A 12,644-nucleotide genomic window follows, 5' to 3' on the forward strand; every position below is an offset into this window, starting at 1 on the left:
AGTGCTAGAGTCCTTCTGTGGACTTAATGGAGTACTGACAGAGGATGACAGCTTACTTCCGCTACGTGGACCAGCACAAGAGGGGGATGGGACGCTATCAGTGAGTTTCACAGCTCCATGCTGACAACAGAGGAATGGCAAGACTCAGGAATCTTGGGTACCATTCCAGGCTCCGGAGAGGAATTTTCTCTTGTACTCAGACACTTCAGCCTATTTCCCTCCCCCCATCTTGACCCATTCCGTCCCATCCCCTCCAACCTGTCCCCGGACTAGTCCTGTCTCTTTCCTCACTCCCCCTATCCACACTCTCCCACAGTTCTTTGTCACAAGTCTCATCTTCCCACTTCATGGATCCTCATCCAATCTGTATCTTGCCCACCACAGCCTCCAGCTGCCTTCTACTGCCCACACCTCCTGCTTCCATATGCTCCCACTCCAATTTCAATATCACCCCCCCACTTCCGCCAACGGCTCCTTTTCCTAGACTCTTTGCCCAAGATTGCCAGTTCTCCCCAGACACGCTGATTCCTTGTCAGAGCTATCTTCCTTCCCCCCATCCTACCTCCTTGCCCATCCAATCCTAGACTCCCCACCCTGATTCCCAGTCTCCTTGCCCATCTAGTCCCAATCCCAGCCTCCACACTCACCCAACTCTTAGTCCATTTTCCCTCCTTCTCTACGAGCCTCCAGTCCCCACCCTCACAGGCTCCTTGTCCCAGCCTACTACCCAGGTCCAACTCTTGTCCTCTACACATTCAAATTAGGTAGCTTACTCCTCCACACTGCCTGAATCCAGCAGAGGGATCGCTAAAAGCACAGGGGAGAGAGGCTCCCTGCTCAGTTCAGGTGTCCAGCTTCAGCTCTGGTCAATGCAGCTCAGACCTGCAACTGCAGGAAAGTCCTGCCCAGCCCACTGAGGACAGAATAGTTAGGGAATTTAGCTGCAAAGCTCTAGCAAGCCTCTCCTTAGCATGTGAGAGCTGCAAATTTTCAATGACTGCCTTATAACATTCCAAGAGGACAGTGCAATGGATTCAAATGAAGCGACTATGGGTTTGGATTACAGAATACTCTCGCATCCTACGAAGTGGGTATTCACCCACGAAAGCTTATGTTCCAATACGTCTGTTAGTCTATAAGGTGCCACAGGACTCTCTGGTGCTTTTACAGATCCAGACTAACACGGCTACCCCTCTGATACAGAATACTCTTAGACACTGAAGTAACTACATTAAATTTGACTGTGCTTCAGTTGTAGCCACTCGAGTCCATGGACACTATCCCCTGCCATGTTACAAGGGTGTAACTTTTTTGTAATCCATATCAGTCTGCTGGAGCCTGGAAATTAAGATCAGCCTCTTCATAGCACTCCTGTGTGTCACATCTTTATTACATATTCTGTTTTATTGCACTAAGGCCTGTGAGACCTCAATAGGCAATGGACACTTATTTTATCTTTACTAGAAGAGGAAAAAAAAAAGATTAAACAAAAAATGAGTGGAGAGTTTCATTCAAATCACAGAAATAAAAGGACAAGATGTAAAGTATCCTATTTAATATTTACATAACCCAGACCATCATATTGCCTTAGAGACTTCTGTCCCATCCATCAACATGGATATTCAGAGACTCTGGGCAACAAAGCTTCAAATATCAACAGTACATATGAGATATATTCATGGGAAAGAAACCGCTCACAGCCTCAGGTTGCAGTGTGGCCTACAGGCAGTCAACTAAGTCAGCCTGGAGAGGGACAGTAGAGTAGTCTACTCTGCAAGTCTCCCTCCCCTTCCATTCTCAACTGGATGTTCCACCCCTCTGTGTCAGCTACTGTGGATATTTTTCCACCAGCACATAAGAGATTCAAGTAAGTAACCTCCATGAATATTAAACAGATATTCTATGCAGAAGCATCAATACAAAAAACAAAAAAAAGACTGTCAAACTACACAGTGGAGTCATCTTGCAGTTGTGAGTCATATTCTTTGTTACTGCATAAGGAGACCAAGTATTGCCATGCCCCAATTCGTGGCCCTCACCATTTCAAGGCAAAGCAAATATCTCTGGAAGCAACACCTCTTTTTTCGCCCTTTAAGCGTGGCCACCAATAACCTAACCACGGTGGTGCTGCGAGCACTTGCCACCGACAGCAGTTATTTGGATGCTCCTCATCTCCATGACGCAGGTCAGTTCCAAGACAAAGAAAGTAACTGACAAAAATGGCATGATCTTCCACCAACAAGGAAGGGACATAGCCTGTCAATAAATTCAGAATGTCCTACTCTGAATTTCCACCCGAAGCGTTAGTCACGTTTCCCTCATTTGTTTCAAAACAGGCTCTTGTAGAGATGTTCATCTCTCAAACTTTTGCTGCTAACAAATCAACACTCCTTGGTAAGGAAGTGAACAGCTATTCATTACATTAGACAGGACACACTCAAGACGGAAGACAGAAAGACATGCAGAGTTTGAAAGGAGTGACTGACAGTGACTCCTTAGGGTCTTGGGTGAGGGGAGAACACCTGTTACTTATTATCTAATCAATTAGTTCTTTCAGCCATGAGAGCTGACTTGTTTTAACACCTGTGCTTAGCACTGATGGCTAGGGAAGGAGGAGCCAGATAGTAACCTGGTTAATTCCCCAGCTGAAGTGCAGACTCACTACCATCTGCTTCCTTGGAGGCTGTAAAGGTTTCCAGACTTCATAAACAAGTACAGGAACAAACAGGTGACTGCTTGTTCCGTCTGAGTGCAGACCCAGCAAGCTACTGATCATTTGTAAATTCAGAGAATCCTGTGAATGTCAATGATTCAAATCGCAGCTGTTCAAGGAAAGTTTTAAAAAGCTGCTGATTTGCTTAAACCTCTCTCTAGTAGTCTCCTAACCTGGACCTGATGCCCCCTATCACTTCTGAGCAGGGCCTACACCTGTGATTCTGACATGGAGAGGCATAGAAGGGAGGGCTGACTCAAAACAGCACGCTCCTCTCTTTCATAGATACTAAGGTCAGAAGGGACCATTATGATCATCTAGTCCGACCTCCTGCACAACGCAGGCCACAGAATCTCACCCACCCACTCCTGCGAAAAACCTTGTTAGTATATCATCTATCCACTTGTTAGTATATCAGAAAAAACCCTGTTGTCAGGGTCATGAAGAAATTATTCCCTAGGGCCTGCAGAAGCCTCACACCAAGATGGGGGTTCCACACCTGTCTGGAAGACAGGAGAACTGGTGAGTGCTCCCCAACATGTTGTTCTACTCCTCACGCTACCATGCCAGTGCAAGTTCTGCCTGCAGCAACCTATATCTTCCCTCTATACAGTGTGGGAATGAGCACATGGCCCCAGGAAGTCGTGCAAGTCCAGCAGCAGCTGAAGCCTCTGGCAGCATAGTAACTGCAAGAGCTATGCTGTCAGAGAGACATAAGAACGGCCATACTGGGTCAAACCAATAGCCCATCTAGTCCACCATCCTGTCTTCCGACAGTGGCCAATGCCAAATGTTTCAAAAGGAATGAACAAAACAGGCAATCAGTCAGAGGCCAGGGACACCCACAGCATGGGGTTGCATCCTTGACCATCTTGGCTAATCACCATTGATGAAACTATCCCTCCATGAAATTTAATTCTTTTTTGAACCCAGTTATACTTTTGGCCTTCACAACATCCCCTGGCAACGAGTTCCACCGCATGACTGGAAATTGCATGTAGAAGTATTTCCTTTTTGTTTCTTTTAAACCCGCTGCCTATTAATTTCATTGGGTGACCCCTGGTTCTTGTGTTATATAAAGGAGTAAATAACATTCTCCATCCATTCATGATTTTATAGACCTCTACCATAACCCCCCTTAGTTGTCTCTTTTCCAAGATTAAAAGTCCCAGTTTTCTTAATCTCTCCTCATATGAAAGTGGTTTCACACCCTTAATTGTTTTTGTTGCCCTTCTCTGTACCTTTTCTAATTCTAATATACATCTTTTTTAAGATGGGGTGATTAGTACTGCACTCAGTATGCAAGGTGTGGGCATAACACAGATTTATATAGTGGCACTATGATATTTTCCATCTTACTATCCCTTTCCTAATTGTTCCTAAGATTCTGTTAGCTTTTTTGACTGCTGCTGCCTATTGAGTAAAGGTTTTCAGAGAACTATCCACAATGACTCCAAGATCTCTTTCTTGAGTGGCAACAGCTAATTCAGACCCCCATCATTTTGTATGTCAAGACTCAAGAGGAAGTTTGGTGCCACGTGGCATTTGCCCTTCATATAGATCCCAGTCTGGGGCTAGAGGCAAGAGGAGAGAAATCTGCAGTCTCAGAGTGCTAAAAGCCTCCTATTTCATGACAAAAAGCAAATTCCCATCCCACTGCCCTCCACCAATGCCCCATTCCCCCCAAATAAAACATTTCACAAACTCCAAACTGAGCCTCTGTATTTCCACTCCTTTACGCACGTTATTTCTCTATAAGGCCCATGGAACCCTTTTATTAACACTGCAACAGGCAACTTTAATGTACACTGTTTTCCAAGAAACAGTTTTACAAGCCTCTTATAATCTCCACGGGGGATTTATTCAGATTCTTTTCTTATTTAGGCCTATGACCACAATATTAAATCAAGAAACTAACTGCACAGAAGAAACAGATCCTTGTGGGTTAACTGGCAGAAAAATGGACATTTCACATCCATTAGTCAAAGCCTGCCCATGTGAGAAATTATAAATTACAGTTTGGCTTGACTGGAGCTCATTTTCTGAATCACATTTCTCAGCCACTTAAAAAATTAGGAAAATAACTGCACAAAGTTTTGAGCTACAGCTATATCAAAGAGGTACGTACCTAGCTTGAGCGTAAACAGAGTGAATGTCTGACTTGATCTACTGTTGCATGAACTGAAGACAAGGAAAATACATAGTTTTGCATCCTTATGGCTCTAATCATCTACTACTCTACCCTTCCAATAGAGAAGACAGCTAAAGTAGAGTCCTGATGTACTTACGATTAAGAACACACCCCTATATATTATATAGATCCTGTGCACTGGGTAGTGCCTAGACTAGGAACATGGGCATCAAACATATACACTACTGAGAGACAAGATGTCGAGTATGTGAAACCAAGCAAAGCTCCTAGATCACTGTTAAATCTGACACGAGTTCCAGGGAGGGGAAATTCTCAGATTCCAGGTTAATTAGCACGGATTTTAATGAGGAATCAAAACACTTTCTAGAACTGCTTTGTAAATATGAAAACAAACATAACAGCTGCATTGCTTCAGAACTGCAATACACGGTTACCTTGCATTACCACGACATTTATGGAACGGGTTATTCATTCCCCACTCTGATCATCAGATTAATACAGTAGTAAACAGATAAAACAAGATCAAAACACAAGATTCCAAGTCCCCAGATCTCCTACTGCAGCAGATATAAAGAAACTGATTGAGAAACTGCTGCATACCAAAGCTGTAAAGGGCACCATGAAAGCTGCTGTACAATGGTTCATGCTAAGCGTGCCAGTTTTAAACTATTAGTATTACAACACAATTCTTGCAGCTTTGGCATGCAGGGCGCTAGAAATAGAAGGCTTTGGATTTAGGATCACACATGCAAAGATCAGCCAGCAAAAAGAAACAGCAAGAACAAATGCCAGGTAGCATTTGGCTAGGGCCTAGGGAAACAGTGTCACTAAAAACACTTGTCAACTGGGAAAGGGATGCAAGTGGAGAGACTGTCCACTAGGTTCTTTCCAAGACATAAGATTTTCTTCTTTCACTCCTCACCATGGATTCTAGGCCACTGATTCAACTCCTTGTATGCTACATTCCCTTGCTCCTCCTTACAGCGACAGAGCTGATACCAATACAGAGTGGCGTTATTCCAGTCTAAGGGACCTACCCTCCCATTAATGGGGAACACAGTTCAGTAATAGTAACAAGTGTCACATATATATGCATGCCCTTCTTCCTGCGCACTGACAAAAAGTTAGGTCTCCTATGTCTACCAGAGAGGCCTCAATTTGTATTGTATTCTTTCAAAACAAACAGGGAGAGAGAGAATGATGCGCTAAAACAGTGTGTGCAAGTCACATACAGAAGGATCTGACAGCAGTTATTCAATGACTTGTGGACAAGAGCAAACTGTTCCATTTTCAGAAGCTTTTTTTGAAACCATCCTCTCAAAGAGAAGCTCGTCTTCTGCTTACTGTTTTGTAAGTGACGTTTATTCATGCTCTAAGACGTTAAATGAGAGTGGGTGGTGGTGCAGCTCCATTTATTTCATATTTTTAACTACACTCAAAACATTATAGATTTATAATTTGCTCAGCACCACACCATACAGGAGCACAGCCCAGAGGTCAGATCACGTATAAAACCATCAATTCCTCTTCCAAAATAATCTGGGGTATATACCCCACAAGGCCCCAGTGCAGGTGAGTTTTTTCAGCTTTTTCTTGTAAGTTTCCATTTTATGTTGTTCAGGTTAGAAACAGAAAAGAAAAAAAAAATCCCTCTTAAAAATGAGCTTCAATCCCTGTCTCACAGACTAATGTGTTTTCAGAGAAAACAGGTCATTTCTTTACCAATTTAAGTACTCACTCTTATGACTCACTCTATCACTTACTCACTCTAAGTAAAGTAACATTTACTTGCCCATGACAAGAAATTGTAGACAGCATATGGGGAGGGGAAGGAAAGGGATGATTAAGATATCTTAAGCTTTCTACAGTGCTGGAAATGAATGAAGTGCAGCATAGTAAAATATTCTCCTTAAAACTAGCTAAATTCCCATGAAAATATGCAAGCGTCCCCTAGGGAAGTGTTCCTCAAAAGGTTTGGGAAATTCTTGCAAAAGTCAGAACCTATCAGGCAAGTTATCAAGTGTTTACGCTAGTTTCAAAGGGCACAAAAGAAGCACTTCTTCTCCAGCATATCTATGCTTCAACAGGAGTCTGGGTTAGGACAGACCTATTATTTTAAGGAAACATTTCAGTTTTAAATGGAAAAGGCACTAACACCATGGCTTGTCTACACAACAAAATTGACAGGCATACCTATTCTGTAATAGTTTAGCTATTCCAAAGTAACTCCCCCATGTTGGCACTATTCCAGAAAAGTCACTTATTTCAGAACATATGAACAGCCATACTGGGTCAGACCAATAGTCCATCTAGCCCAATATCTCTCTTCCAACAGTGACCAATGCCAAGTGCTTCAGATGGAATGAACAGAACCAGCAATCACGGAGTAATCCATCATCACCTGTCATCCACTCCTAGCTTCTGGGAGTCAGAGGCTAAGGATACCCAGAGCACGGGGTTGCATCCCTGACACATCAATGGCTAATAAAGGAAAAAGAACAAGAAGAGAGTTGTTAAATGGTAAAGCTAATAGCCTTTGATGTATCTGTCCTACATGAACTTATCTAATTCTTTTTTGAACCCTGTTATACTACAACATCACTTGGCAACAAATTCCACCGGCTGTGTGTTGTGTGAAGTACTTCCTTCTGTTTTAAACCTGCTGCCTATTAATCTCGTTGAGTGATCACTGGTTGTTGTGTTATGTGAAAGAGTAAATAATACTTCCTTATTCACTTTCTCTATACCATTCATGATTTTATAGACCTCTATCATATTCCCCCCCCCCGCCCCATCTCTTTTCCAAGCTCAAAAGTTTGTCTTTTTTAATCTCTTCTCATATGGAAGCTGTTCTATACCCTTAATCATTTTGTTGCCCTTCTCAGAGTAGTGTGTTCACATGGGGGAGTTATTCCGGAATACCTGTGACATTCTGTATGGAATCTGGGAGACACTTTCTGTTATCATTGATATCATTCTTGCAAAATTGCAAGGAATCTGACCAGATATGCCCTGTAAGGTATCTTGAAAATGTTATGTTTTGCAAAGTATGATCATCTTGTTTATATCTTTGTGTCACCTTTGTATTAGGAGTTACAGATATGTAATGTATATCTGTATTTCCAAACTTGTGCTGTATTTCTGGGTGACACCCCCAGACAGACTGACATCAGCACTAGGCCTGCTTGATGGCACATCAAGGGACATCAGCTGTACAATGAACCCATTGAAAGCAGCCCAGGACTACACCTTATGACTCAGCAAAGCATGCAGGGGCATGCCTATGGACAGAACTCTAAGGCCTTTCAATGCTATGTGCTATGAGTTTGCCTGTGAAACAAAGGAAGTACCAGACACATGACAAAAGGACTGTAAATGGCAGCTGCTTCATCTGCATTTTGTCTTCAGTCCTGCTTCTTACCTCTGGAGGAACTTTGCTACAAACAGTCTCTGAACAAAGGACTGAAAGACCCATCCAAGCTGTGGATGTGTTCCAGAGGGACTTCCAAGTCAGCAAACTCACCAATACTGCTAAGAACCTGATATATGGACTTTGAAGTCTTTTTACGTATGTGATTATTTTACCATTTAACAACTCTCTTCTTGTTCTTTTTTCTTTATAGTAAACCTATAGTTTTAGGCACTAAAGGATTGGCTGGCAGCGTGGTATTTTGGGTAAGATCCAAACCTATACTGACCTGGTAAGGTGGCTGACTCTTTGGGGTCAAAAGAACATTTTGTAAATGTGAGCAGAGTTTTTTAAATAACTTCTCATCATACTGGACCTATGTGCTGATTGTGAGCCAGAGAACTGGAATGCAATACAGGGGGCTGTGAGATTTCTTTTTTGCTTCTTGATAACCAATGTAGGGGATCAGAAGCACAGTTTGTGACTGGTTGGGGGAGTTAACTTCAGTGTTACTCCCAAGACTGGTGGGTATCTGCTCTCCCTTTTGCAGCCTGCCCTTACCTTGGCAATTCCAGTGACGGTTGCTCTAAGCACACTGGGTCACAACCTGTGCTGGTTAATTTCCCCATGTATACAAGTCCTCAGTGACTACAATGGAAAGATCTCCAGAGTACGTCTACTAAGATACACAAAGGAAGCAAAAGATAACCTCTTTTATCATAATCCTCATGAATCACAACAGGGAATATTTGGTCACCCACACTGAAAGAGCTGAAATTCTCAAATCTGCTTCTCTCAACAACCAAACAAGGAACCACATGCTAGCAGCAAACTGGTGGGATTTCAATTCCTTCAGCGAGAGAAACAGCGCTTTCAAAGTCATTTTGACTCCCTGACAGGCACACCGCTACTCAACCAAATTTAAGACCATGTGACCCTGACCTTGAGTCAAGCAATTAAAGAGGACTGAATGGCCTTATAGAAAAGAATACTATTGCTAAGAAATGTGAAATCAATATTAACTAGCCCAGAGTTAAGTTTTGAAGCTAGACAGCACATAATTCAATTTCCCAAAGCTCTTTTACACTAGAGAATCTACAAGTCAAAGAGTCAGGAGACAGGCGAGTCGCTCTTCCCCCTTGATCAGCTCCAAAACCACGGGTAGGAAAAGGACTGTAAAGCTTCAAATTACTAGCTCAAGTAGGCAAGGTGAACAAACCAGACACTTACTAATGTTTACCAACTAAGATAGCTCATTTGTTTTTAATCAAAAGGAAATCCAAAATTTGCAGCTTATGGAGTCTGCCTTTAAACCCCAATAACCGGGTTAAATTAGAAATCAAAACATAGGGATCATTTAAAGCTTAGCACCCAAATCAGATGCTGAACAGAAATTTAAATGGCAGAGCTTATTGCCTAGAAAAATCCCAGGTGCAATTTACAGAGTTCATCTAAAGTGCAGGAGTTACCATGAGAAAAGGGTAACTCTAATATTCCCCTATTTACCTGGGCATAATGCTCCAAAGAGCTCCTCCTTCAGTGAGGTTATCTCCCAGTGACTGAACTTTTCAGTAGTACTTTGATCACAGCTCCCTGGGTATGACAGACTTCAGGAGATCCACACTGCTCTGCGTTTCCTAGCAAGGGTCTCCACAAACATGCAACTAATTTGGAACTTCATTTCCCAGCCCTTTGGAAAAATTTCCCTCCACAATGTAAGCAGCCGCTCTATTACTTTACAGAGGAACAGAGTTGAAACTTGCTGTGCCATTGTTTATGACAAAAGAAATCCAAAACAGGACAGATGTGTCTGCCAGGAAAACTCACCCCACAACTAAGACAAGATTGGAAATTCCTGGGGTAAACATTACAAAACTGCAGTGTAGCTTTGATCCAACATTTAGACAACCAGCACACGGGCTATGTCACACACCAGGACGTGTAGATCAGTAAGGATTGTGCATACACGCGGCTACCAGGCAAAAGACTGGAGGGAAGGGGAGTGGGGGGGGGTGTAACCCTGGCGTGTGGCATTAACAAGCAAGTATAATATAATTGTAAGACACGTGCAAAAAGCCCTGAAGCTATTCATGAGCTACAGACCCTAAACCTCAATCAGATCAGCTGGGCGAACTAACACAAACAAGCATGGCACAGAAATAGCCCAGCTGAATCTATGAATGAAGTTTAAAAGCCTTGTTTATCTCAGCACGTGTGCAACAACCCAGAAGCTTTTAGGGATCTACAGCAGCAACCCAATTTCCTTACTCTCAGACTAACTGAAAGAGAGTGTGGACCACAAACAATGGGGGGGGGTTGCAGATCCATATCAGCAGAGCTCCTATATGTGCACATATAAATGGGGGGGGAGGGGCAGAAAGAGGTTTACCAGGAGCCCCACATCTATGCAGACCCACACATCAGCCTTTGGGGAAGGGGGATAGACAAATGCCCATCTGCAGCATACTCCTCTACTCTCAACCCAGCTTGCTAGGGAGGGTAGTCACAGATGCCCTAAGGGCTCCCCCCCCCCATTCTTCATGGCCATGGCCCCACCTTTCTTGAACTCCTCCAGCATGGCATCAAGCTTGGTGTCATTGAAGACAAAGTGCAGCGGGTGGTTGTAGAAGCGAGTGATGGTCTTGAGCGGGGTGCAGTCATCTGGGTCCACAAAGGCCAGGTCCTTGACGAAGAGCAGGTCCACAATGTTGGAGCGGTCGCCCTCAAAGACAGGGATGCGGGTGTAGCCACTCTCCATGATCTCAGACATAGTGTTGAAGTCCAGAACAGCCTCGGCGGCGATCATGAAGCAATCTCGGAGTGGGGTCATCACATCCTCCACTGTCTTGGTGCGCAGCTCCAGCGCCCCTTGGATGATGTTGAGCTCCTCCTTGACCAGATCGTTGTAAGGGTCGGTGACCCGCAGCATCTCAAGCAGCTTCTCACGGTTGTAGACCGTGCCGATCTCCTGGCCCAGCACACAGTCCAGCAGCTTGCTGACAGGGTAGGAGGCCGGAAAGGTCATCATCATGAAGAACTTGGTGAGGAAGATGGTGTTGGCACCCACAGCCAAGCCATGACGGGAGCAGATGGCCTGTGGCACAATCTCGCCGAAGATGACGATGCCGATGGTGGAGACCACCACGGCCACCAGCCCGGAGCCAGCGATGTCATCCAGTAGGATGGTGAGGGTGGTGTTGACCAGCACGTTGCCCAGCAGCAGGGAGCACAGCAGGTAGTTGCCCTGGCGGCGCACCGGCTCGATGCGCTTGGCGTAGTTCTTCTCCTTGTCGGTGCCACAGTTCTGCACGATGCGCAGCTCCATGGGGTCCAGGGCCATGAGGCCCAGGTTGAGGCCGCTGAACATGCCCGAGAGGCAGAGGAGCAGGGAGATGAAGATCACCTGCAGCCAGAACGGCAGCAGGAACTTCTTCTCCTCGCCCACGATCATCTTCGTGTCCTCGCCATCGTGGTAGATCCAGGTGGTCTCGGTCCAGGGCGGGGGGCCGGCGGGGCCGTCGGCCCCGACCAGCCCGCCCCCGGGGGGGCCGGCGGCCCCCAGCGCGGCCGGGCCCGACACCGAGGTGCACAGGTAGTAGGACTTGCTCTTCTCGGTCTTGCGCAGGGGCTTGATCTCGATCTCGATGATGCCCGAGGTGCGGCGGTTGAGCACGATGTGCGGCAGGATGATGATGTCCGAGGTGCGGATGCCGCAGCGCTGCGGGGAGCTGCTCTCCGGCGGCCCGTCCTCCTGCTCGGCCGGCGGCCGCCCGCCCCGCCGCCGCTCGTGCTCGGTGAAGGCGATGCGGGACCAGGTCTCGTTGTTGATGTTCTGCCCGTAGACCCGCAGCTTGACCCGCGTCCGCTCGCTCACCCGCAGCGCGCCCCCCTCCATGAAGGAGACGTCGTCCGTGTCCTCCAGCCGCAGCCCGATGATCACCGTCTCCTCCGCGTCGCCCGGCGCCCCGCCGCCCCCGGCCGAGGAGGAGGAGGAGGAGGAGGGGACGCCGGCGGCGGCGGCCGGGGGCTGCTCGCCCAAGCAGCCGCTGAGGAGCAGCAGCAGCAGGACCCGCGCCCCCCGCGCGCCCCCCGCCATGTTCCGAGCGGGCAGCGCGGCCGAGCCCAGCGCCATCTTTAGTCAGGGATCAGAACCGCCGGGGCCAAACATAGCGGGACGGCAGCATCCCGCGGCGGCGGCGGCGGCAGAGGAGGCCTGCGAGAGCTGACAGGCGCCGACTGCCGGACCCTGAGGGGAGTCGCTTCAACCCCTATCCCAGGGCCGGAGCCGGCAGCGCGCGCGGCCAATCAGGGCAGGCACGGGACCAGCGGGCGGGGCCCCGAAGCCGCCCCCCAGCCAATGCCGAGGCGAC

At 46.4% G+C, this 12,644-nt stretch overlaps 1 protein-coding gene across 1 annotated transcript in view; it reads right to left on the minus strand.

Moving 5' to 3' along the window:
• The window catches only part of CNNM2 (cyclin and CBS domain divalent metal cation transport mediator 2), a 178,032-nt gene extending 165,626 nt beyond the window's left edge, over positions 1-12,406 (minus strand). The window contains exon 1 of the mRNA XM_074959433.1: positions 10,831-12,406. Coding sequence (XP_074815534.1) covers positions 10,831-12,406 — 1,576 coding nt within the window. The remainder of the gene's footprint in view (positions 1-10,830) is intronic.
• Positions 12,407-12,644: the final 238 nt, after the last annotated feature.

The sequence above is a fragment of the Natator depressus genome, chromosome 7 (genome assembly GCF_965152275.1).
Source record: "Natator depressus isolate rNatDep1 chromosome 7, rNatDep2.hap1, whole genome shotgun sequence".
Lineage (NCBI taxonomy): Eukaryota > Metazoa > Chordata > Testudines > Cheloniidae > Natator > Natator depressus.